This window comes from Ranitomeya variabilis, chromosome 4 (genome assembly GCF_051348905.1).
Source record: "Ranitomeya variabilis isolate aRanVar5 chromosome 4, aRanVar5.hap1, whole genome shotgun sequence".
Lineage (NCBI taxonomy): Eukaryota > Metazoa > Chordata > Amphibia > Anura > Dendrobatidae > Ranitomeya > Ranitomeya variabilis.
The window spans coordinates 398561855-398589638 of NC_135235.1; the positions used below are offsets into that span (position 1 = coordinate 398561855).

Sequence of the window (27784 nt, forward strand, 5' to 3'; positions counted from 1 at the left end):
GGAAAAATGAACATTTTTCTTTTTTTTTTTTTTCACAAAAATTTAACTTAAAGTAAATAAACTTGGCACTCAACTTGTTCGTAGTAGTAGCTTTGAGAAGAGTTTTTTTATTATAGCAGTCCAAAAATAATAAACGTTTCGGTCAACACAAGACCTTCTTCAGTAAACCGACTGCTCATATAGCAAGTATGACAGATGTCACTGTACATCAAAATAGGTCCACAGATGTGAGGTGTAGTCCTAAGTGACCTATCAGGGAGAATAGTCTCCCGGTTGTGGTTATTTGTCAATTATGACACTAAAGGCCTGGGGCTTCAGATTTTGTAAGAGACAGTAGCTAATATAAATCGTTCAGTATGGAAGGAACATGTCCAATGTGGCATCAAGATGTGCAATATTAGATTGGTATATGGAACAATGGCATGTAGATAGAGCCTGTATGATTATACATAAAACGTGGCACCAAATAGATAGGCTACAGATTTGTAGTAAGAAAGCCAGTTAGAAAAGTACAATGTGATGCGTCATATAGGAGAGCGTACTCGGTAGACAAACGTGCCCGTGTATGTCGGTAGTGTGGCGCCTCTAACGCGGTGTCCGCCATTAGTTAGTTATCTAATTTTTATTCATCCAAGAAAAACTGATGAAACTCACCAAACTCAAATGGTAAAAACTGACAGTGGCCAAACTGATAAAAATTGGACAATTTTTTTTGCATGCAAAATTAAAATTAAAATTTCACTGACGTCTGGATGAGGCCAAAGGCAGTCAAAGGGAGGAAGATGAGATGAATCTATAGAACACCTCAGGATGTGTAGAAGCTGAATGAGCCCCCCCACTATTGTCACTAATTAGGAGAAATAATAAGACATCCTAACACGCCCCTCAATTTATTACAAAAATCCATTTTCAGTTAGAGGTTTCAGAGGAAAATTGGGTGAATATTAAAGGGTTGTCCAACACTAGAACAACCCCTTCTTGATCAAAACGTTTGGCCCCCATAAAATAATAAAGCTTCTACTCATCCCTCCCGTGTCGGCGCCGTTCCCACGGTGGCGGAACTCGCTCTCTCAAGCGGGGCTCTAATAGGTTGTTGTGAAGCCAGCGCTCAATCAGCTCTGGCGTCACTGTCCCCATCTTCGGGGAAATCGATCATGAAGAGGAAGTCCAGGCTACAGCTGCTCTCCAACTTCATCTTCATGTTCGATTTTTCCGAAAGTGGAGGCAGTGATGCCAGATCTGATTGTTGTGACACTTGGCGTCGGCACCCAAACACACGAGATTCCCAGCGACTTGGTGAGAGTGAGGGCCAACACCGTGGGAATGGCGCTGGCACGGGAGGTAAGTTTTATTATTTTATGGGGCCAAGTGAGGGGTATGGCAAGAAGTTATCCAAGTAGTGGACAACTTCTTTAATACGGCTGCAGCACCCAGTTTCTCAACCTGCTTGGTAAATAAGCCTTTTGTAAATCTTTAGCGGCACTTGGAGGGAGCTGTGATGGCGCCATGTTACTTATTACCTGGCTTTCCTATATACAGATTCATTAGAACATCTGAATTGTACTTTATATTATGAGGCATTATAAGTCCTTGGGAGACTTTGATGTTAAAGAGGATGTCCCCTTTCAGTTAGTCTTCGTCGCTAGGTGCAGTTTGGTATAAAAAAAAAACAAAACAAAAAAATGCCCTGTATTCACCATCCCCAGGTCCACTAGCAAGTCTGCACACTGCTCCCTGTGTCTGGCACTGCGAAAGAAATTTGGTAAGCTCAGCGGATCTGTCAGAGCAGTTGAGGTCACTGATTGACTGCAGCGCTGTGACGGGACTATGTCTGCCGGTAGTAGACTGCGGCCACAAGTCTCCTCCAGGAGCCGTGTTAGTGTCAGGACTAGTGTTGAGCATTCCGATGCTGCAAGTATCGGGTATCGGCCGATACTTGCTGTATCGGAATTCCGATACCGGGATTCCGATACTCTTGTGGTATCGGGTATCGGAACAACATTAATGTTAAAATGTGTAAAAGAGAGAATTAAAATAAAAAATATCGCTATACTCACCTCTCCGACGCAGCCGGGACTTCAGCGAGGGAACCGGCAGCGTTGTTTGTTTAAAATTCGCGCTATTACTTGGTTACGTGAATTCCCGGCTTGTGATTGGTCAGGTCGGCCATGTTGCCGGGACGCGGACCAATCACAGCAAGCCGTGACGAAATTACGTCACGGCTTGCTGTGATTGGTCCGCGTCCCGGCAATATGGCCGCCCTGACCAATCACAAGCCGTGACGTCACGGGAGGCTGGACACGCGCTCATTTTAAAATGGGCGCGTGTCCAGCCTCCCGTGACGTCACGGCTTGTGATTGGTTGCGCCGCGGTCAACCAATCACAAGCCGGGAGGCTGGACGCGCTCATTTTAAAAAGGGCGCGTGTCCAGCCTCCCGTGACGTCACGGCTTGTGATTGGTTGCGTCGCGGTCAACCAATCACAAGCCGGGAGGCTGGACACGCGCCCATTTCAAAATGAGCGCGTCCAGCCTCCCGGCTTGTGATTGGTTGACCGCGGCGCAACCAATCACAAGCCGTGACGTCACGGGAGGCTGGACACGCGCCCTTTTTAAAATGAGCGCGTGTCCAGCCTCCCGTGACGTCACGGCTTGTGATTGGTCAGGGCGGCCATATTGCCGGGACGCGGACCAATCACAGCAAGCCGTGACGTAATTTCGTCACGGCTTGCTGTGATTGGTCCGCGTCCCGGCAACATGGCCGACCTGACCAATCACAAGCCGGGAATTCACGTAACCAAGTAATAGCGCGAATTTTAAACAAACAACGCTGCCGGTTCCCTCGCTGAAGTCCCGGCTGCGTCGGAGAGGTGAGTATAGCGATATTTTTTATTTTAATTCTTTCTTTTACACATTTATATGGTTCCCAGGGCCTGAAGGAGAGTTTCCTCTCCTTCAGACCCTGGGAACCATCAGGGATACCGTCCGATACATGAGTCCCATTGACTTGTATTGGTATCGGGTATCGGTATCGGATTGGATCCGATATTTTGCCGGTATCGGCCGATACTTTCCGATACCGATACTTTCAAGTATCGGACGGTATCGCTCAACACTAGTCAGGACTGAGGTCTCCAGTATACAGGAATGGCACAGTCCCTGAGCCGGAGGGCCTGACAGGGCAGAGTGACAAACCTGCAGCCCCATCAGCTCAGGAATCACACTATACCAGACTTGCAGGACCCCAGAGCCCTGTCCTGTCTGCAGTACACGGGGTAGGAGGGGGATCCCATCATGGATCTGAAAGAAGCTGGAGGCTATCATCATGTTAGTGCAGAGCTCTGGTACTTGTCCTCTCCGGGGTCTCCCAGGGGCTGACTGTAGAGGCCAGAATTCCTCCTTCCACTGCGCTGCCTTCATGCTTCTTTGGCTCCATCACTGCTGTGCTTTTGTTTTCTCTCTGCACCTCGCTGTTTGCCCTCCTACATAATTTTTGTTCCTCATCCTGGTGTAATATACAATACAATCCAATGGTCCTCATACATATATTTATCAGGGATTGTTGAGCCAAAAGCAAATCTACAATACTTACAACTCTAGTAAACATTTAAGAAAATACAAGGTATAACTTTTAGGGTAAGATCACACAGGGTATTTTTTGCTGCTCTTTCTGCAGCAAAACCTAATTTTCTTGGCAGGAAAGAAGCTGCACCAAAAACGCAGGTTTAGGTGCGTTTGTGTCGCGTTTTCTGTGCATTTTTCTCATGTGTTTTTTTTTTTTCTCTTCATGCATGCCAATAAAGTTGAGTGCACACAGAGAAAAAAAAACAACTTCATGTAGATAGATAGATTGAATACATAGATTGATAGAATAGATAGATAACCTGCGGTATCCTCTTCCCTGGCATTTTCCCACGGTGCAGAGGTTAGCTCAGGTCAGGCAGTGAGGGAGCGCAGGCTCGGTGACGTCACCACTAGTTACTGAGCCTATGCCCACTCCGTCTCATTCATTCCCCAGTACTTACAGCCAGGAGCGGTCGCATTAGCAGCACTCCCGGGTGAAAGCTTTATCTCCCCCAGATACTGCGTGGGACACTCGGTATATTAGACTACGACGGATCAGGAAGTATACTTTTGCTTTTTTATTTTATTTTTATTACAGAAGATTGAGGGCTTCACTTGGAATGGCAGAACAATAAATAGATTGCAAAACTGTGTGGTGCTTTATTTCATTAAAATACTTTTTTCTGCATGTGTATGTTTATTTATCCCCTTTAATTACTATAGGATTAGTAATGGATAGGTGTCTTATTAACGCCCCTCCAGTACTAAGCCAGCTTAATGTCACCTTACAATAGCAAGGTGACATTAACCCTTTATTACCCCGCTTGCCACCCCGACAGGGCAAGTGGGAAGAGCCGGGCAAAGCGTCAGAATTGGCGCACTTAAATAGATGCAACTTTTCTGGGCAGCTGCGGACTGCTATTTTTAGGCTGGGGATATTTAGGCAATATCCATGGCCCCTTACCAGCCTGAGAATACCAGCCCCCAGCTGTGAGCTTTAGCAAGGATAGTTGTAAAAAATGTGGGGGAACCCATGACTTTTTTTAAAATTATTTATTTAAATAATTTAAAAAAAAAGCGTGGGGACCCCTCTATTCTTGATAACTAGCCTTGCTGAAGCTGAGGGTTGCAGCCCCAGCTGTTCGTTTTTCCTGGCTGGTTATCAAAATAGGGGGGAACCCACGCCATTTTTTTTTTTTTAATTATTTATAGCGCAGGAGCGGCAGATGAATACTCCCATCCGCTGCTCCTGCTCTCACAGTAATTAGCAGCTGTAGGTGTCAGATGATGGGAGCATTAGTCCCACCATCTGACACCAGTGACCGGAGGGGAGTTTACACCTCCGATCAGGCCGGCGTCACACTCAGCGTAAGACAATACGGTCCGTTTTTTACGGCCGTAATACGGAGAAATGTTCCCAAAATAGTGATCCGTAGGCAGGGTGTGTCAGCGTATTTTGCGCATGGCATCCTCCGTATGTAATCCGTATGGCATCCGTACTGCGAGATTTTCTCGCAGGCTTGCAAAACCGACATCTAATGGATTTATGTGCTCAAATGTTCGGGAAAACATATATACAGTATATATATATATATATATATATATATATATATATATATATATATATATATATATATATATATATATATCATTGAGACACCCATATATATATTCTGTAAATAGATTTAATTCAGCGCGATATCTGTGAAAAGCCGGTAATTCAATTGCCGGCTTTTCATTTCTCCTTCACAAACCCGACATGATATGAGACATGGTTTACATACAGTAAACCATCTCATATCCCCCTTTTTTGCATATTCCACACTACTAATGTTAGTAGTGTGTATGTGCAAAATTTGGGCGCTGTAGCTGCTAAAATAAAGGGTTAAATGGCGGAAAAAATTGGCGTGGGCTCTCGCGCAATTTTCTCCGCCAGAATGGTAAAGCCAGTGACTGACGGCAGATATTAATAGCCAGGAGAGGGTCCATGGTTATTGGCCCCCCCTGGCTACAAACATCTGCCCCCAGCCACCCCAGAAAAGGCACATCTGGAAGATGCGCCTATTCTGGCACTTGGCCACTCTCGTGTAGTGGTGGGATATGGGGTAATGAAGGGTTAATGCCACCTTGTTATTGTAAGGTGACATTAAGCCAGATTAATAATGGAGAGGCGTCAATTATGACACCTATCCATTAATCCAATTGTCTGAAAGGGTTAAAAAACACACACACACGTTATTAAAAAGTATTTTAATGAAATAAACAAACAGGTTGTTTTATTATTTTATTGCTCTCTCAATCCATCCGGAAGACCCTCGCTTGGCAAAATAATAAACCAACAATATACATACCTTCAGATGGTCTGTCACGTCCCACGAGGTAATCCATCTGAAGGGGTTAACTCAATTTACAGGCAGGAGCTGCGCTAAACCACTCGCTCGTGTCTGTAATCCCCGGGTGATGAAAGGAAAACTGGGAGATCTGTACTTACATTGAGTTGCGGTGAGGCGCCCTCTGGTGGATGAACTCATTTGAACTCGAGCGTGGGAAGTTTTCCAAGGCTCCAGTTCATGAGAACATCCACCAGAGGGCGCCTCACCGCAACTCAATGTAAGTACAGATCACCCAGCTTTCCTTTCAGCACCCGGGGATTACAGGCACGAGCGAGTGCTTTAGCGCAGCTCCTGCCTGTAAATTGAGTTAACCCCTTCAGATGGATTACCTCGTGGGACGTGACAGACCATCTGAAGGTATGTATATTGTTGGTTTATTATTTTGCCAAGCGAGGGTCTTCCGGATGGATTGAGAGAGCAATAAAATACTAAAACAACCTGTTTGTTTATTTCATTAAAATACTTTTTAATAACGTGTGTGTGTGTTTTTTAACCCTTTCAGACAATTGGATTAATAACACTGGTCAACAGCATTTTTGGTGCCAAAGATATTTAATTGAATTTAGGGTATTTTTGGGGTGCTGATTCTGAATATGTCATCAGTTTTGCCAGATTGGCTCAAGTTTTTGAGATTTTTGGTATCTTATTTATAGCACTTGTTGGTAAATGCGACGCATCATCTCATTAATTTCTTTGGATTAGTACTTGAACTGAGCAGTTCTCAATATAGTTTTGTGTTAATGAGTGTTCTAAAAGTTTGTTCATAGCTTGATTTTTGCACTAACTTTATGTTGTTGTCTGTTTTCCAGTGAAAAGCATGAACTCATCAAGAAGAAGTTGTCTTAACGATCCAGACTCATTCTGTTACATTTGTGGTGAATACACACTGCCAAAACATAGAAGAAACATAACAGACTTCGTAAAAAAAGTGTATTTTGCCTATTTTGGGGTTATGCTTGGGGACCAAGACAAGTTTTGGGCACCACACATGTTGCGAAAGCATGTATCGAATTATTATGAAAATGGAGCAAAGGACAAAGAAAAAGCTTCAAATTTGGTGTTCCAATGGTGTGGAGAGAGCCAAAAAATCATCATGATGACTGTTATTTATGGTAAACACAGGTACAGGCACATCTTCACAATGAGGGACAGGCCTTCTTGCAGATTCCATGTTACTCCCATTTTCGTTTCTTATGCTTATTGAATCCTTGCACTTGCACTGCACAGAAATAACAGTCATCATGATGATTTTTTGGCTCTCTCCACACCATTGGAACACCAAATTTGAAGCTTTTTCTTTGTCCTTTGCTCCATTTTCGTAATAATTCGATACATGCTTTGCACACTATGTGTGGTGCCCAAAACTTGTCTTGGTCCCCAAGCATAACCCCAAAATAGGCAAAATACACTTTTTTTACGAAGTCTGTTATGTTTCTTCTATGTTTTGGCAGTGTGTATTCACCACAAATGTAACAGAATGAGTCTGGATCGTTAAGACAACTTCTTCTTGATGAGTTCATGCTTTTCACTGGAAAACAGACAACAACATAAAGTTAGTGCAAAAATCAAGCTATGAACAAACTTTTAGAACACTAATTAACACAAAACTATATTGAGAACTGCTCAGTTCAAGTACTAATCCAAAGAAATTAATGAGATGATGCGTCGCATTTACCAACAAGTGCTATAAATAAGATACCAAAAATGTCAAAAACTTGAGCCAATCTGGCAAAACTGATGACATATTCAGAATCAGCACCCCAAAAATACCCCAAATTCATTAAAATATTTTGGACACCAGAAAAAAATTTTTTTTTTGTTGACCTGTGTAATGGATAGGTGTCATAATTGACGCCTCTCCATTATTAATCTGGCTTAATGTCACCTTACAGTAGCAAGGTGGCATTAACCCTTCATTACCCCATATCCCACCATTACACGGGAGTGGGAAGAGAGTGGCCAAGTGCCAGCATAGGCGCATCTTCCAGATGTGCCTTTTCTGGGGTGGCTGGGGGCAGATGTTTGTAGCCAGGGGGGCCAATAACCATGGACCCTCTCTAGGCTATTAATATCTGCCCTCGGTCACTGGCTTTACCATTCTGGCGGAGAAAATTGCGCAGGAGCACACGCCAATTTTTTCCACCATTTAACCCTTTATTTTAGCAGCTACAGCGCCCACATTTTGCACATACACACTACTAACATTAGTAGTGTGGAATATGCAAAAAAAAAAAGGGGATATGAGATGGTTTACTGTATGTAAACCATGTCTCATATCATGTCGGGTTTAGGCAGGAGAAATGAAAAGCCGGGAATTGAATTACCGACTTTTCACTAACACCGCTGCGTATTTCTCGCAAGTCACACTGCTGGTCCGTGTGGAATCCGTATTTTTCTCGCCCCCATAGACTTTCATTGGCGTATTATTTGCGCAATACGCTGACAAACGCAGCATGCTGCGATTTTGTACGGCTGTAGAAAGCCGTATAATACGGATCCGTAATATACGGCTGATAGGACCAGACCCATTGAGAATAATTGTGCCGTTTGTTTGGCGAGTTTTACGGACGTATTTTCTGCGCTCTTATGTCCGTAAAACTCGCTAGTGTGATGCCGGCCTCACTCCTGCTGTCTTCTGACAGTGTTACAATACGAAAAAATGGAGTTAATGTCCACACGATATTTGAAAAATCTTAATAATTTATTATTACCAAAAGATATCAAGACAATACATTATAATAATTTCATCATAAAAGTAGAACCGGCTAGACAAAAATGGCTATAGCACAGAAAAACAGAGAACGGTGCGGACCTCAGGTTGGTGCCAAAAAATACACCAATTATATGCAAAGTGCAATATCATATATTGGTAGGTACACGGGGGGAGCCTAGTTATAAGTATAAAGTGTCTGAAAGAGCCCTGTACACTGACTCTTCCTATATCATAGCACACCCATATCCCCGGATGCTTACCAATCTCCAGGCGCCAAAACCGAGCCGCACCGTCGCCCCAACGCGCGTTTCGCGTTGGCTTCGTCAGGCCCCCTGACGAAGCCAACGCGAAACGCGCGTTGGGGCGACGGTGCGGCTCGGTTTTGGCGCCTGGAGATTGGTAAGCATCCGGGGATATGGGTGTGCTATGATATAGGAAGAGTCAGTGTACAGGGCTCTTTCAGACACTTTATACTTATAACTAGGCTCCCCCCGTGTACCTACCAATATATGATATTGCACTTTGCATATAATTGGTGTATTTTTTGGCACCAACCTGAGGTCCGCACCGTTCTCTGTTTTTCTGTGCTATAGCCATTTTTGTCTAGCCGGTTCTACTTTTATGATGAAATTATTATAATGTATTGTTTTGATATCTTTTGGTAATAATAAATTATTAAGATTTTTCAAATATCGTGTGGACATTAACTCCATTTTTTTCGTATTGTAACAGTGTTTATAGGAGTGTCCCCTCTATTCGCTTTAGAAAGCATGCCTCCCGGATAGGCTCCCCCACTGTGGTTGTAAGCATGTGGAGGAATAGTGCACTACTTTCTTTCATTTTGGGTTGTTTTTATTATTTATGTCTTCTGACAGTGTGGGAAGCGCGGCTCTCTGACCGGCGGGGAAATAATCAAAAGCGGTGTTTGCCGTGTCAAACACTAATGTCGGACCCCCCATTCAAGTGAAAGGGGGGGTCTGCTGCTGGATGACAGGCTGCATGGACGCACCATGCAGCCTGCCATCTAGATGTAGCAGAGCAGGGTGTGACGTCACATCCGGCTGTCATTGACTTTTCTGCAGCAAATACGCTACAAGAAAAGTCAACCTGCGTATTTGCGTTTTTTTCACCATCCATTCAAGTCAATGGGTGAAAAACCATGAAAAAACGCTGAAAGAAGTGACATGCTCTATGTCCAAAAAACGCAGGAAAGCACAAAATACTGATCACACAAAAACCAATGTGTGTGCATGAGATTGTTTGGTACTGTAAAAAGCAGCTGAAAATTAGCATAAAAGAGCAGCAAAAATGCAGTGTGTGAACTTACCCCAAGGGCATGTGGTGTTTTTTTTGTGCAATTTTTGGCTGCAGTTTACAGTACCAGCAAAGTCTATGAAATGTCAGAAATCCATGCACACACATTGGTTTTCTTTCCTCAGGATTTTGTGCTTTGCTTGGTTTTTGTCCAATGGAGCATGTCACTTCTTACTGGGCTTTTTCATCCATTGAAAGTAATAAGTGGTGAAAAAAACACTGAAAAAAACGCATGTATCACGTTTTGCTGCATTATTTTGTGCCAAAACCTGATTCAGCAGAATATGATTTTATTTAAACGTTATCAGCATGCACAAGAGACGAATGTAGCACGCAAAAACGCAGCAAATACCAAGAAAAAAAATGCATGGAAAAAAAAAGCAACGTGTAAACATAGCCTTAAAGTTCAGGGAGCATTATCGGAGATGGGCACAGCAGCACCGTAGGAGTCAGTAACAGATATGACATTAGGACAGTCCCCCTGATGAGCGTCACCACATACTCTGATGATGATCAGGGGGACTGTACAGCAGTAGGGCAGCGAGTGACCACAGAGACTCATCCTCTCAGGGGAGAAACACAAGAACCATGTACTGCTCATACTTGTATGACAGAAGTGATGTTCCAGAGAAGCCCCCACATTACCGAGCTCTCCCCGGCAGAAGAATACACACACAAAGAGCAGGCATGGGGCAAGCAATCTTTTTTTATTAACTGGCCAGAGTCCTAATGGGTTAATGGTGTGTCCTGTAATGGTTACTGCCCACCTACCTGCACTGGTCCGGGCTCCTGCATGGAGCTGCTCCAGGGGTGTGTGACGTCACAGGAAGGGGCAGCGCTCATAGGACTGAGTGACGTCACACCTACCAGGAGCCCCTACACTCTAGCATCTACCCTGACAGGAGCAGCTGTGCTGGAGACTAGTGCGCGCTCTGCAGGTATGTGGGGGCTCGGCATTAACCCCGTCAGCACATGCCGCCTGTAGCGCGCTATAGCGATGTGTCCTCCTCACCCTGACCTCGCTGCTTGGCCCCTCACTGTACAGCACCATCCTCACAGTGTAGAAAAACTGAGAGATGGCCAATAATTTTCCTGGGCATCATAGAAATGGAAGGAACATGTGGCAGATAATTGTGAAATGAGTTGACTAGTTTTCCTGCTGCCTGAGGCGATAATTGGAACTGTACCCCCCATACCTATCTCCCCATCCCCCCGTACTTTCCTCATCTCCCCTTGTCCCCTTATCTCCCCTTATCTCCATCTCCCTATCCCCGTCTCTCCCCAGCCCCGTCTCCCCTTCTCTCCCCATCCCCTTCTCTCCCCAGCCCCGTCTCCCCGTCTCTCCCCAGCCCCGTCTCCCCTTCTCTCCCCATCCCCTTCTCTCCCCATCCCCTTCTCTCCCCATCCCCTTCTCTCCCCATCCCCTTCTCTCCCCATCCCCTTCTCTCCCCATCCCCTTCTCTCCCCATCCCCTTCTCTCCCCATCCCCTTCTCTCCCCATCCCCTTCTCTCCCCATCCCCTTCTCTCCCCATCCCCTTCTCTCCCCATCCCCTTCTCTCCCCATCCCCTTCTCTCCCCATCCCCTTCTCTCCCCATCCCCTTCTCTCCCCATCCCCTTCTCTCCCCATCCCCTTCTCTCCCCATCCCCTTCTCTCCCCATCCCCGTCTCCCCTTCTCTCCCCATCCCCGTCTCTCCCCAGCCCCGTCTCTCCCCAGCCCCGTCTCTCCCCAGCCCCGTCTCTCCCCAGCCCCGTCTCTCCCCAGCCCCGTCTCTCCCCAGCCCCGTCTCTCCCCAGCCCCGTCTCTCCCCAGCCCCGTCTCTCCCCAGCCCCGTCTCTCCCTTCTCCCCTTCTCTCCCCATCCCCTTCTCTCCCCATCCCCTTCTCTCCCCAGCCCCGTCTCTCCCCAGCCCCGTCTCTCCCCAGCCCCGTCTCTCCCCAGCCCCGTCTCTCCCCAGCCCCGTCTCCCCTTCTCTCCCCATCCCCGTCTCTCCCCAGCCCCGTCTCCCCTTCTCTCCCCAGCCCCGTCTCTCCCCAGCCCCGTCTCCCCTTCTCTCCCCAGCCCCGTCTCTCCCCATCCCCTTCTCTCCCCATCCCCTTCTCTCCCCATCCCCTTCTCTCCCCATCCCCTTCTCTCCCCATCCCCTTCTCTCCCCATCCCCTTCTCTCCCCATCCCCTTCTCTCCCCATCCCCTTCTCTCCCCATCCCCTTCTCTCCCCAGCCCCGTCTCCCCTTCTCTCCCCATCCCCGTCTCTCCCCAGCCCCGTCTCCCCTTCTCTCCCCAGCCCCGTCTCTCCCCAGCCCCGTCTCTCCCCAGCCCCGTCTCTCCCCAGCCCCGTCTCTCCCCATCCCCTTCTCTCCCCAGCCCCGTCTCTCCCCAGCCCCGTCTCCCCTTCTCTCCCCATCCCCTTCTCTCCCCATCCCCGTCTCCCCTTCTCTCCCCAGCTCCGTCTCCCCTTCTCTCCCCATCCCCTTCTCTCCCCATCCCCGTCTCCCCGTCTCTCCCCAGCCCCGTCTCTCCCCAGCCCCGTCTCTCCCCAGCCCCGTCTCTCCCCAGCCCCGTCTCTCCCCAGCCCCGTCTCTCCCCAGCCCCGTCTCTCCCCAGCCCCATTTGGTAAAAATGATCTGTGAAGATGATTTTTCTGGTCAGTGGGATTACAGCAGCACCATACTTTTCATAGATTTTTTTTTATATATAAAGTTTTACAACAAAAAATAAATTTGTTGCCTTTTTTTTTTTTTACACTTAATTTGTAGTTCTGTAACTTGAACCTGCGATTATAAGCTTACAATTGGTTACCATCTTTTCAGTTAGCCATTAAAAGGTATCAACCACTGAGGACTCTCAATTCTAAATACCTTTCTGTCCTGTAGAGTGTAATTCTACAGTATTGCATTATGGGAAATAAGTCACAATCTCCTATGAAGCTCAGATTCACAGGGCTGACAAAATGGCAGCAGCGGGGGTCTTTAAATACAAAGGTTTATAGGGAACGTGTCACCTTGGAAAATGTTATTTACCTACAGCTATATGGTGAATTGGCAGGTCAGTAGTGTTACCGTGCCGTCCGTCTGTCTTACGGAAAGTGTGACTAACAGGAGAAAATAAGGAGCAGACAAGCGCCCATAGTGTGATATTGCATGGTATGTGGGGGTAGGGGATGTAGGGGTACAGGTGGGGGTGGGATACTTCTTACCTGATGGAGTTGTGATTAAGACAACCCCAGGCCAGGCATCATTATAACACTGTTAACCTGCAAATTAACCCTATATCTACAGGTTAGTAGCATTTTCAAAGGTGACAGGTTTCCTTTAAATCTCCTAACATATACAGATGTAGTCAGCATAACACCGTACTAGCATAGCCATTTTATACGTCATCTGACCGGTTATAGATTTCTACATAGGTACTGGATCAGAAACAATACCAGTACAACATTGGTTTATGAATACAAAACCAGAGCCAACATTAAGTGACATCTATATTGATGCCTGCCCTCTTTGTCTCTGCTTCTGTCAGTGGGCAGCGCCACACTCTTGTTGCTCGTGACACGATCTGACAGTTCTAGTTCTGCATCCTCATGGACTTGTAGTTCTGTCCATACTGGGAGATTAAGAGTTAAAAGGGATGATCTGTCTAAAACTACAAGTCTGCAGTGACTTTGTGTTCTACGTATTTTCCGAAACACATGTCAGTTTAACACCCGGTCGGACAACCTAAAAAGCGGTCGATTCTTATACCTTGCCTTAAAATGCTCCTCAGACCGCCATCTGAGTTGAGATTCTCATCTAGCCTCATGGTAAGGGAGACTAACACAGGCTCTCCATGCACACAGCCGAGACACATGCAACTGCGGCATCGAACAGCTGATCATCGGGAGCGCTCCAGGTATCCAGGTTACTGCCATACACTGTGTGCAGAATTATTAGGCAAGTTGTATTTTGATCACATGATACTTTTTATACATGTTGTCCTACTCCAATTAAGTAAATCAGGTGATGTGCATCTCTGTAATGAGGAGGGGTGCTGTCTAATGACATCAAAACCCTATATAAGACCTGTTTCACACGTCAGTGGCTCCGGTACGTGTGGTGACAGTTTTCTCACGAACCGGAGACACTGTTTCACGTAGACACATTAAAATCAATGTGTCTCTGCACATGTCAGCGTGTTTTCACAGACCATATGTCCGTTTGAAAAACACGGAGACATGTCAGTGTTCGTGGGAGCTCACTTATCACACGGACCCATTAAAGTCAATGGGTCCGTGTAAAACACGGTACGCACACGGCTGCTGTCCGTGTGCAGTCCGTGTGCCGTGCAGGAGACAGCGCCACAGTAAGCGCTGTCCCCCCAGCTTGTGGTGCTGAAGCCGCCATTCATTTCTTCTCTCCAGCAGCGTTCGCTGGAGAGAAGGAATGAAAAATCATTGTTTTTTTTATTTTTTTTGCGGTTGAAATAAAGTTCCCGGTAACCATACCATAGGGGTGGAGCCGCATATTCATCACTGTAATGAGCGGTACCACGTGACCGCTCATACAGGACAAGCTGCGACGCTGAGAGGAAGCATCGAGGGAGCTGGGTGAGTATTTTATTTCCAGCGGGCGGGCGCACAGGGGGTGGGAGGGGGTTGGTTACCGGGTACTTTATTTCAACGGCAAAAAAAATAAAAAAAACAATGATTTTTCATTCCTTCTCTCCAGCGAACGCTGCTGGAGAGAAGAAATGAATGGCGGCTTCAGCATCGAAAGCAGGGGACAGCGCTTACTGTAGCGCTGTCTCCTGCACGGTCCGTGTGCTACCCAGTCGGCACACGGCTGCCGCACGTGTGCCACAGTGATGTGCCACGTGAGCACACGGACACACAGGACACGGATAACTCCGGTACAGATTTTTCCGGTACCGGAATTATCTGGACGTGTGAGACTGGCCTAAAGTGTGGTTAATTATTAGGCAACTTCCTTTCCTTTGGCAAAATGGGTCAGAAGAGAGATTTGATGGGCTCTGAAAAGTCCAAAATTGTGAGATGTCTTGCAGAGGGATACAGCAGTCTTGAAATTGCCAAACTTTTGAAGCGTGATCACCGAACAATCAAGCGTTTCATGGCATATAGCCAACAGAGTCGCAGGAAGCGTGTTGGGCAAAAAAGGCACAAAATAACTGTCCATGAATTGAGGAAAATAAAGCGTGAAGCTGCCAAGATGCCATTTGCCACCAGTTTTGCCATATTTCAGAGCTGCAACGTTACTGGAGTAACTAAAAGCACAAGGTGTGCGATACTCAGAGACATGGCCAAGGTAAGGAAGGCTGAAAAACGACCACCTTTGAACAAGAAACATAAGATAAAATGTCAAGACTGGGCCAAGAAATATCTTAAGACTGTCTTTTCAAAGGTTTTATGGACTGATGAAATGAGAGTGACTCTTGATGGGCCAGAGGCTGGATCAGTAGTAAAGGGCAGAGAGCTCCACTCCGACTCAGATGTCAGCAAGGTGGAGGTGGGGTACTGGTATGGGCTTATATCATCAAAGATGAACTTGTGGGACCTTTTCGGGTTGAGGATGGAGTGAAGCTCAACTCCCAGACCTACTGCCAGTTTCTGGAAGACAACTTCTTCAAGCATTGGTACAGGAAGAAGTCGGTATCGTTCAAGATACTCCATGCTCCAACTACTCCACAGCGTGGCTGGCCAGTAAAGGTCTCAAAGAAGAAAAAATAATGACATGGCCCCCTTGTTCACCTGATCAGAAGCCCATAGAGAACCTGTGGTCCCTCATAAAATGTGAGATCTACAGGGAGGGAAAACAGTCCACCTCTCGGAACAGTGTCTGGGAGGCTGTGGTGGCTGCTACATGCAATGTTGATCGTAAACAGATCAAACAACTGACAGAATCTATGGATGGAAGACTGCTGAGTGTCATCATAAAGAAAGGTGGCTATATTGGTCACTAATTTTTGGGGGGTTTTGTTTTTGCATGTCAAATGTTTATTTCTAAATTTTGTGCAGTGATATTGGTTTACCTGGTGAAAATAAACAAGTGAGATGGGAATATATTTGGTTTTTATTAAGTTGCCTAATAAATCTGCACAGTAATAGTTACCTGCACAAACAAATATGCTCCTAAGATAGCCAAATTTAAAAAAAAAAAAAAAAAACCCACCCCAACTTCCGAAAATATTAAGCTTTGATATTTGAGTCTTTTGGGTTGATTGAGAACATAGTTGTTGATCAATAATAAAAAATAATCCTCTAAAATACAACTTGCCTAATAATTCTGCACACAGTGTAGCTATTCGGATAAGGAGTTATACAAAGCTATTCGATCAACCCTATAGGGCAGGGTGGGGAATCTTTTTTTTTTTTTTCTGCCAAGGGCCATGTGGATATTTATACCATCCTTCGGGGGCCGTACAAACTCTGCCCACAAAGTACATCTTGACTCTGGCACTTGTTCCAGGATGTAATCTTTCACTGCATGCCCTTCAGTGTTCAGTAGTGAACACTGTGTGTGCTAACAGAGCAAGAAGAAATTAATGAGCTGGTTGTAACCAAAATACAGCTCCGTGCCCAAGAATGTGGTCCCTGAGAATCTGCCCAGGGGCCTGACAAAATGTCATCGAGGGCTGTAAATGGCCCTGGGGCCTGAGGTTCCCCACCCCTGCTATAGGGGAATGATCACGTATCCCATACAAATAGGTGGAGAAGGATAGGAGGATTTTCATGGAATATGTACAGATTTGTACTGTTCTTGGACCTTGACGACTTTGTAATTAGCAGCCGCAAACAATTGCAGAAAAATCTGCACTCCCTTTCTGAGCCCTGTCGTGTGTCCAAACAGTAGTTTCCGATCATCTATGGGTTATTGCTATGTTTGGGAATTATGAGATCCATTTTCTTCTATTAACCTTTGTGAAAATAAAAATAATTGGGGCAATAGCATTATTTTTCATTTTTATGTCCCAATGTTATAAACCTTTGTGAAGAACCTGTGTGTCTAAAAAGGTCACACCACTCATGTAACGCATATATGAATTCTTTGAGGGGCATAGTTTCCAAAATTAGGTTCCTTTTGGGGGGTTTCTGCTGTTTTGGCACCTTGGGGGTACTGCAAAAGTTACATGGTGTCCACGATCTGTTCCAGCCAAAGTTGTCCTCCAAATGTCAAATAGCGCACCTTCTCGTCTGTGCCATGCCATTTGCCCAAACAGTAATTACCAGACATATTTGGGATATAAGCATACTCAGTAGATATTGCTTTGCAAATTGTGGGGTCCATTTGTTCCGTTACCCTTGTGAAAAGGGAAAATTTTGGGCTAAAGCAAAATTTCTATGGAATAAAAATTAAATTTTAAATTTTCACATCCCAGTGTTCTAAACTTTCATAAAGCACAGTGGTGTAACTAGAGTCCAATGGGCCCCGGTGCAAAATATGGACCTGGCTTTCCCCATCATGTTCGTAAGATGTGTGAGCCCTTGTAGTGTTCTAAATCCTGTAAAGACATACATGTTCTCCCCCCTTTTTATTATGTAGTAATGGCCCCCATCCTGTGCCCCTTCTTGGTATATCTGTGCTCCATCCTGGGCACCTTCCTGGTATACAGTACAGATCAAAAGTTAGGACACACCTTCTCATTTAAAGATTTTTCTGTATTTTCATGACTATGAAAATTGTAAATTCACACTGAAGGCATCAAAACTATGAATTAACACGTGGTATAATATACTTAACAAAAAAGCCTGAAACAACTGAAAATATGTCTTATATTCTAGGTTCATCAAAGTAGCCACCTTTAGCTTTGATGACTGCTTTGCACACTCTTGGCATTCTCTTGATGAGCTTTAAGAGGTAGTCACGGGAAATGGTTTTCACTTCACAGTTGTGCCCTGTCAGGTTTAATAAGTGGGATTTCTTGCCTTATAAATGGGGTTGGGATCATCAGTTGTGTTGAGCAGTGGATACACAGCTGATAGTCCTACTGAATAGACTTAGAATTTGTATTCTGGCAAGAAAAAAGCAGCTAAGTAAAGAAAAACGAGTGGCCATCAAAAAATGCATAAAAAATGTGCGTGTGTAATTTTTGTAATACTGTGGAAAGGTCGCCCCAGTGAACTTTGTTAAATGCTTATTCTGCTTCCGAAGATAGGAGGAGGGCAGGCATCTGATGACAATAAGCAATATCAATAATGAGTCTAGGGCTCTAGGCCATCCACTGTTTCTGTTTCCCGTGGACCCGACCTGATCACAATGTGTATGAGAAGGGAGATTATGTATTAGTTCGTCAGCCAGTAATTACGTAAGGATAGTCTGTTGTTCCTCGGTGAGGGTTGAAAGTCTAATATTTAAAAATTAATATATCCCTTCTTCCGAGGGTTGGGGGTAAACTTCAACCCAAACTTTTTATTGCCTAAACCTGTGCGGTAATATAGGTGATGGATCACGTTGGGGTCTATGTGTGAGCTAGAAGCTGCTTTCACAATCAAAACAAGTCCATAGACTTAAATTGTAAAAAGTGACCTCCGGCTCACACGTAAACCCCAGTGTGATCCAGGAAGTCGGAAAAAAGTCATGTGACCCAGGAGAGGACTGGAACGGGTTTGGAAACCGAGGAAGATGACGATCGGTGGGACCTTGCTGTCACGTGACCACAAATGCATTCTCCCAGCCACATGCTGACCAGACGTGCGCAGTGTTACTTAATACAGGTGAATTGAGCGAGGCCGCGCACCTCTAGATTGTGGCCAGAAGGATGCATATACTTGTGGTCACTTGACCACTCGGTCTTGCTGCCGAACCAGTGAATTCTCAAATCACACAATGTGAGGATTGACAAGTCTTCAGTCTTAAAACTTGGACACCCCCTTTTAAGGTTATAGAGTTTTGAATAATAATTATCGCATTTGTTGGCAATAAGTTGTCAATTTGTTATTTTCCTACTGGATCTGTACAGCAGAAAGGGAATTAAATATGAAAGAATAAGGTAGCTATTATATCTTCAAAGCTTTGTTAGGTTATGTGCACACATTGGGGATTTTGATGCATTTCCACAGCGTTTTTGGACCCGCGGAATTGCATCAAATCCGCAGTGTAGTGCACAAGCAATGTTAGTCAATGGAAAATTAACAATTGGTGTGCACAAATTGACTTCCATTGTGTCAGGCCAATCCGCAGAAAAACCCCAGGTTTAAAAAGATCTGGTTTCCTTATTTGCTGCATAGTTGGGTGCGAGAAACGCTGCAGATCGGGCGGAGACTGTGTGTGCAGAGATGTTGGGTGTCTGTGTGTGTGCGAGGGTCTGCGGGGCTGTGTGTATCTGTGTGAGTGTGTGCACGTGGGTATCCAGGGCTGTGTGGGTCTGTATGTAGGCAGGCATTATCCAATGGGACTACTAGTCCCATCCGGCTATGCCTGCTACAGTGACAGCTAGCCAATGATGGGACAGCAGTAGTCCCATCATTGGCTACTGTGTTCAAGTGTAAAAAATAACAAACCACATATACAGTACATACATATACACATACTGTACAGTACATACTCCCCATACAGCTACCGTATTTCGCGGACTATAAGACGCACCGGACCATAAGGCGCACCCCAAATTTGGGGTGAAAATTGCAGAAAAAAAGATTTTTTATAAGATGGGGGTCCGTCTTATTGTCCGAATTAACAGTATCTTACCTGAAGGCTGGCCGTGGCAGAGCAGGGTCACAGGAGGCATGGTGTCGGCAGAGGTGGGGTGATGCGGTACGGCGTGCACCTGAGCAGGGTCCCTTCCTGCTTAGGTGGGCGACGCCACGGCCTGGTGTCCATGGGAGGGTTGCAGCACTGGTTACCGGCAGAGGTGCTGGGATGAGGAGGTGCTGGGATGAGGAGGTGCTGGGATGAGGAGGTGCTGGGATGAGGAGGTGCTGCGATCAGGAGGTGCTGCGATCAGGAGGTGCTGCGATCAGGAGGTGCTGGGATCAGGAGGCGCTGGGATCAGGAGGCGCAGTGACAGGTATGGTGTGAGAGGGTCCCTTTCCCCGGTGAGGTGATGCAGCAGCCCGGTAAGGAGCAGAGCCGGGTGAATGCTGTTGTTATCGGTGGTGGCGGCGGCCATCTTCCGGGGGCCGCGCGAGCGCAGATGAAGCGCTCTGCTTCCCGGGGCTTCAGGAAAATGGCCGCGGGAGGCCGCGCGTGCGTAGATGGAGATCGCGCGGCCATTTTCCTGAAGCTAAGAACTTCAGAAAAATGGCCGCCGCGATCCCCATCTGCGCACGCGCGGCATCCCGCGGCCATTTTCCTGAAGCCCCGGGAAGCAGAGCGCTTCATCTGCGCACGCGCGGCCCCCGGAAGATGGCCGCCACCACCGATGACAACAGGATTCACCCAGCTCTGCTCCTTACCGGGCTGCTGCATCACCTCACCGGGGAAAGGGACCCCGCTCACTGCGCCTCCTCATCTCCGCACGTCTGCCGCCGCACCTCTGCCACCGCACCTCTGCCGCCACGGGTAAGCCTGCATTTCGACTATTAGACGCACCCCCCATTTTCCCCCCTTTTTTTGGGGGGAAAAAGTGCGTCTTGTAGTCCGAAAAATACGGTAATCCCCGACGCCCTTGATCACCTGTAAAAAATAAAAAATAAAATAGAATAAATAATAAACCAACAGTATACTCCCTGTTCCAATGTAATCCATTTAATAATGAGTGTCCCACGACGATCTCCCGTGGAGAGCTGTCACATCAGCAGATGTGACCTCTCTCCAGGGGCTCCGGTGATACAATTACAGGAGATAATCCTCCGCACCGTATCGCTACACCGCTATGAGTGCAGAGTTCATACTGTCACTTGCAGCACCACTGCGTGGGAAAATTCTCACGCAGCAATGCCGTAAAGTGAGAACATGAACTCATTGAAACCTCAGTGATAACACTGCAGGAGCTGTTTCTCCTGTCAGTGTGTCACTGGAGGCCCTGTAGAGCAGTCACATCTGATGTGACTGCTCTTTAGGGGAGTTTGTCGTGGGACAGTAGTTATTATATGGACTACATCGGACCAATGAGTATTTGTGTTTTTTTTGTTTTGTTTTGCTTTTTTTGCAGGAGATCGAGGGTGTTGCATGAAATTAGGCGTATAATAAAGATGGCAAACTGTGTAGTGTTTTATTTTATTAAAATACTTTATTCTGGCTGTTTATTTAACCCTTTCACAACTATAGGGTTAGTAATGGATAGGAGTCTTATTGACGCCTCTCCATTATTAAGCCGGCTAGATGTCACCTTATAATTCAAAGGTGACATCAACCCCACAACTATTACCCCATGCTATAGGGCAGTGGGAAGAGAAAGGCTAAGTGCCTTAATTGGCACATCTTAGAGATGCACCATTTCTTGGGCGGCTGTGTGCTGGTGTTTGTAGCCAGGGGGGGCAATATCCATGGCCCCTTCCTAGGCTATGAATATCAGCCCGCAGCTTTATGCATAGCCTTTTCTGGCTATTAACCCCTTAATCCCATATGACGTACTATCCCGTCGAAGTGACCTGGGACTTAATTCCTAGGGACGGGATAGTACGTGATAGGCGATCGGCCGCGCTCATGGGGGGAGCGCGGCCGATTGCCGCCGGGTGTCAGCTGATTATTGCAGCTTACATCCGGCACTATGTGCCAGGAGCAGTCACGGATCGCTACCGGCACTTCAACCCCCGGAACACTGCGATCAAACATGATCGCAGCGTTCTGGCTGCATAGGGAAGCATCGCGCAGGGAGGGGGCTCCCTGCGTGCTTCCCTGAGACCCTCGGAACAACGTGATGTGATCGCATTGTTCAGAGGGTCTCCTACCTCCTCCTCCCTGCAGGCCCCGGATCCAAAATGGCCGTGGGGCTACTTCCGGGTCCTGCAGGGAGGTGGCTTGCAAGCGCCTGCTCAGAGCAGGCGCCGGCAAGCCTCCTGCAGTGCCTGTCAGATCGCTGATCTGACTCAGTGCGTTGCAAAGTGTCAGATCAGCGATCTGATTATATATAGTGATGTCCCACCCTGGGACAAAGTAAAAAAGTAAAAAAAAAAATTTACATTGTGTAAAAAAAACAAAACAAAATCCTAAATAAAAAAATATATATATAGTTCCAATAAATACATTTCTTTATCTAAATATATAAAAAAAAAACAATAAGTACACATATTTAGTATTGCCGTGTCCGTAAGGACCCGACCTATAAAACTGTCCCACTAGTTAACCCCTTCAGTGAACAGCGTAAAAAAAATGCAAAAAACAACGCTTTATTATCATACAGCCGAACAAAAAGTGGAATAGCGCGATCAAAAAGACTGATATGAATAACCATGGTACCGCTGAAAACTTTTTTTTTTTTTTTGTTAATTAATAGATCTTTATTTGGCTTACAAAAACACATACAAATCCGCATGAAAAAAAACGCATAAATATCCACATCAAATCCGCGTGGATTTTTACCTGCATTTTCTGCCAAGAGATGCAGAATCTGCGCAGAAAATTCCACAGGCAAATCTGTAACGTGTGCACATACCCTTAGCTTGCCAATAACGCAAGGCCTTGGTTTTTACGTTGATAGAACACATTTATTTTGCATTGTGAGGTATTATTGATGCCTGAGAGATTAAATATTTGAATATAATCATCGGAGAGGGTTTTGATTTATTCTGGTCTTCTCTTTAACTTATTGAGGTAGATCTTGAAATTTGTGCCACCCCAGCCTTCTTTTCGATAACTGCGATTTTTATGAAATAACCTGATAACCGCCTTATTGGCACACCACAAACTGGTTGTATAGACTTTTCTCATCTGGCGGCAGGTTGGGCCTTAACATCCAAGGGTTAACTCCCCCCTTCCCTGATGCTAGAAACAAAGTTCCCTTCACTAGAAGCTTCTGAATGCTGTAACTTGATTCCTGCAGCTCAGTGGTCAGGACAAATAGCTGGAAGGGTGCAGGGCTGTTATTGTGGAAGCTAAAAGAACATGTCCATGGTTCTCTTGTGCATTACAAGCATGCTCCTAGGAAATGGCCTGTAGTGCGCCTCCTGCTCTTATATCTCCAGCAGAAAGGTAGGCGGCTATTCATCTGTGTGTATGTGTGCTTACAGCGAGTCTGTTGTATGTGTGACTATGTGATAAGTATGAGTTTATTCGTGGTCATCTGTGTGTGAGCGTCTCCATCCACGTGGTGTATACAATAAACTTGGCACTCAAATCGGTTGTAAGATGAAGTTAATTGACTTTATTGCACGTCCCAGATACAGATTCAACAGTTAAACGTTTTCGGCACGTACGTCCCTCACTGGCGATCCAGTGCCACGCAGATCTGAGCTCCTCATCCTGATCATGGGCCACAGACTCCATTAGCGGCTTAGTACGCCTAGAGCCCCTTCGTTTTTTCATTTATTGCATTGCTCCACAGTTTATCATTATAAGGTGACTTTTCCTTCAACACGCTGTAACCAGCTTAACCAGATAAATTGGAAATTGTTCTGAAGAAGGTCCAGTGGGACCGAAAACGTTTAACTGTTGAATCTGTATCTGGGATGTGCAATAAAGTCAATTAACTTCATCTTACAACCGATTTGAGTGCCAAGTTTATTGTATACATTGATTGACGGGTTGGAGACCCTACTTGAGCACCATATCTCACCATCCAGCAGAGTGCCGTGTTTTGCATATTATTTGATCCATCCACGTGGTGACGTGTATGAGCGTCTCCCTGTTTGTGGTGACGTGTGTATGAGCGCCTCCCTGTACGTGGTGACGTGTGTATGAGCACCTCCCAGTACGTGGTGACGTGTGTATGAGCGCCTCCCTGTACGTGGTGACGTGTGTATGAGCGCCTCCCTGTACGTGGTGACGTGTGTATGAGCGCCTCCCTGTACGTGGTGACGTGTGTATGAGCGCCTCCCTGTACGTGGTGACGTGTGTATGAGCGCCTCCCTGTACGTGGTGACGTGTGTATGAGCACCTCCCTGTACGTGGTGACGTGTGTATGAGCGCCTCCCTGTACGTGGTGACGTGTGTATGAGCGCCTCCCTGTACGTGGTGACGTGTGTATGAGCGCCTCCCTGTACGTGGTGACGTGTGTATGAGCGCCTCCCTGTACGTGGTGACGTGTGTATGAGCACCTCCCTGTACGTGGTGACGTGTGTATGAGCGCCTCCCTGTACGTGGTGACGTGTGTATGAGCGCCTCCCTGTACGTGGTGACGTGTGTATGAGCGCCTCCCTGTACGTGGTGACGTGTGTATGAGCGCCTCCCTGTACGTGGTGACGTGTGTATGAGCGCCTCCCTGTACGTGGTGACGTGTGTATGAGCGCCTCCCTGTACGTGGTGACGTGTGTATGAGCACCTCCCTGTACGTGGTGACGTGTGTATGAGCACCTCCCTGTACGTGGTGACGTGTGTATGAGCGCCTCCCTGTACGTGGTGACGTGTATGAGCGCCTCCCTGTACGTGGTGACGTGTGTATGAGCACCTCCCTGTACGTGGTGACGTGTGTATGAGCGTCTCACTGTACGTGGTGACGTGTGTATGAGCGCCTCCCTGTACGTGGTGACGTGTGTATGAGCGCCTCCCTGTACGTGGTGACGTGTGTATGAGCGCCTCCCTGTACGTGGTGACGTGTGTATGAGCGCCTCCCTGTACGTGGTGACGTGTGTATGAGCGCCTCCCTGTACGTGGTGACGTGTGTATGAGCGCCTCCCTGTACGTGGTGACGTGTGTATGAGCACCTCCCTGTACGTGGTGACGTGTGTATGAGCGCCTCCCTGTACGTGGTGACGTGTGTATGAGCGCCTCCCTGTACGTGGTGACGTGTATGAGCGCCTCCCTGTACGTGGTGATGTGTGTATGAGCACCTCCCTGTACGTGGTGACGTGTGTATGAGCGCCTCCCTGTACGTGGTGACGTGTGTATGAGCGCCTCCCTGTACGTGGTGACGTGTGTATGAGCGCCTCCCTGTACGTGGTGACGTGTGTATGAGCGCCTCCCTGTACGTGGTGACGTGTGTATGAGCGCCTCCCTGTACGTGGTGACGTGTGTATGAGCACCTCCCTGTACGTGGTGACGTGTGTATGAGCGCCTCCCTGTACGTGGTGACGTGTGTATGAGCACCTCCCTGTACGTGGTGACGTGTGTATGAGCGCCTCCCTGTACGTGGTGACGTGTGTATGAGCGCCTCCCTGTACGTGGTGACGTGTATGAGCGCCTCCCTGTACGTGGTGATGTGTGTATGAGCACCTCCCTGTACGTGGTGACGTGTGTATGAGCGTCTCACTGTACGTGGTGACGTGTGTATGAGCGCCTCCCTGTACGTGGTGACGTGTGTATGAGCGCCTCCCTGTACGTGGTGACGTGTGTATGAGCGCCTCCCTGTACGTGGTGACGTGTGTATGAGCGCCTCCCTGTACGTGGTGACGTGTGTATGAGCTCCTCCCTGTACGTGGTGACGTGTGTATGAGCGCCTCCCTGTACGTGGTGACGTGTGTATGAGCGCCTCCCTGTACGTGGTGACGTGTGTATGAGCGCCTCCCTGTACGTGGTGACGTGTGTATGAGCGCCTCCCTGTACGTGGTGACGTGTGTATGAGCGCCTCCCTGTACGTGGTGACGTGTGTATGAGCGCCTCCCTGTACGTGGTGACGTGTGTATGAGCGCCTCCCTGTACGTGGTGACGTGTGTATGAGCGCCTCCCTGTACGTGGTGACGTGTGTATGAGCGCCTCCCTGTACGTGGTGACGTGTGTATGAGCGCCTCCCTGTACGTGGTGACGTGTGTATGAGCGCCTCCCTGTACGTGGTGACGTGTGTATGAGCGCCTCCCTGTACGTGGTAAATGGTGGAGCTATAAACTGGTAACCACCGCTCTCGTTTTGTAGTGGATGATGATTACCACTTTCCAGAATTACTTGGGGGGGTGGAGGTGAAAGGGTGGCCGAGGAAGGGGGCGAAAGATCCTCCCTAGGCAATAAGTGGAGATGTCAAGAATAGCAGCCATCTTTGTCCACCTTGCAACTAGGCACAGTCCTGCATCTTGCTGCTTTTTAGATACGGTATGTATGGAGGATGTCTCGGGTTTCTGTTGTATCCTTATCTATATAATTCAGCTCCCCGCTTCTGCTGTCTCAATCTCTGTGGATGTTCCCTGGAATTTAAAATTTAGTGTTGTAATTATTAAATATATATTTTAGAAAAATGTTTTTTTGCTTCTTTGATTTTGGTGTTGGAATGATGTATAATGTAATCAGTACAGTATATGTATGTGGACTGTATGCTCTATCAGGGGGAGTATGGTGTCTGTAACCAGATGTAGGCATCATATGAAGCAGGTAACATACGTTTTTTTGTTTTTTTTCTAGTTTTGTGCCTTTCTTGTTTGCACCCAACTCATTATTGTATTTGCACCTGTTTTTAAATGTGCTTGCCTGTTTTTTGTTTATTTTTTTGGCTTTGTGGGCAGAGTTTATCAATTCCAGATGTCTTCACCTGATTCATCAATTGCAACCTTTTAAAAAGTACCAAAATTTGGCGCAACTCTACTCCAGTCAACCCTGGTGTATTTTTGAGCCCGCAATTTTGTGACTTTTGGGGTCAATGTAACTTTTGGCTCCAAAAGTCACAGAAACCTCTTAAGAAAAAATGCCCATTTTTTGACTGCGTAAAATTTATCAATCATGTGTGCCATTTTGATAAACTTGGTACCAAAAATTGACAACTAATATTGCAAGATAAAAAGGGAAAGTGACTTAACAAAAAATGCAAATGATGATCTAGGGTCATTTGTATATTTTTCCATAGGAATCTTAATGATTTTACATAGTCTTGTCTTCTTTCCATTCAGGTTCCTATATCGGATCCAATCAGTGGATATCTTCTATATAAGAGAACTTTCCTGATTGACTCATCCAGGATGGATAGGGACAGGGACAAGATGGCGGAGAGGATACTACACCTTACCCTAGAGATTCTTTTTCGGCTTACTGGAGAGGTGGGAGATTCTGATGAGGTCACATTACACCAAGTCTGCACACACCTGTTAAAATGCCAGATTTTTGCCATGTAAAGAAATATGCCAAGAAAAATAATTTCAGAACTTTCCCCACCTTTAATGTCGACTATAATCTGTACAAATTCATTGAAAATAAAACTTACATTTTTTCAGGTGGAAAAAGAAAAATTAAGAACTAAAATAATGTGGTTGCATAAATATGCACACCCTTAAGCTAATAACTTGTTGAAGTTTACGATATTCGGTCTTTCTGGGTCGAAATGGCACATCTAGAATTGGCAGTTTTTGCCTACTCTTCCTTACAGTGTCTGTCAGCCCGCACTTGCCACACAAGCGACGTCACACAGCGCACATGTCACACAAGAACCATGCATACTTCACACACGTCACACAAGCATAGTGCATGTCACACAAGCATAGTGCATGTCACACAAGCATAGCTCACACACATGTTCTACAAAGCACAGAGTATATGTCACCCAAGAACCATGCATACATCACACATGTCACACAAGCATAGCTCACACACAAGTCGCCCAAGAACCATGCATACATCACACGTCACACAAGCACAGCTCACACACACGTCACCCAAGAACCATGCATACATCACACGTCACACGAGCACAGCTCACACACACGTCACCCAAGAACCATACATACGTCACACAAGCACAGCTCACACACACGTCACCCAAGAACCATGCATACATCACACGTCACACAAGCATAGCTCACACACACGTCACCCAAGAACCATGCATACATCACATGTCACACAAGCATAGCTCACAC

At 46.5% G+C, this 27784-nt stretch overlaps 2 protein-coding genes across 3 annotated transcripts in view; one reads left to right on the forward strand and one right to left on the reverse strand.

Moving 5' to 3' along the window:
- The window catches only part of LOC143764892 (uncharacterized), a 29064-nt gene extending 18195 nt beyond the window's left edge, over window positions 1–10869 (reverse strand). The window contains exon 1 of the mRNA XM_077250976.1: window positions 10754–10869. Within this exon, the coding sequence (XP_077107091.1) occupies window positions 10754–10825 (72 nt within the window). The 5' untranslated portion in view covers window positions 10826–10869. The remainder of the gene's footprint in view (window positions 1–10753) is intronic.
- The window catches only part of LOC143764890 (uncharacterized), a 29581-nt gene continuing 12598 nt past the window's right edge, over window positions 10802–27784 (forward strand). Inside the window, exons 1-2 of one of the 2 annotated variants that reach the window (XM_077250969.1) lie at window positions 10802–10920; window positions 26822–26968. In XM_077250969.1, the coding sequence (XP_077107084.1) occupies window positions 26891–26968 (78 nt within the window). In that variant the 5' untranslated portion in view covers window positions 10802–10920; window positions 26822–26890. Of the gene's footprint in view, window positions 10921–22908; window positions 23046–26821; window positions 26969–27784 lie in introns of those variants that run through there. The other variant, XM_077250970.1, reaches the window with a different exon arrangement.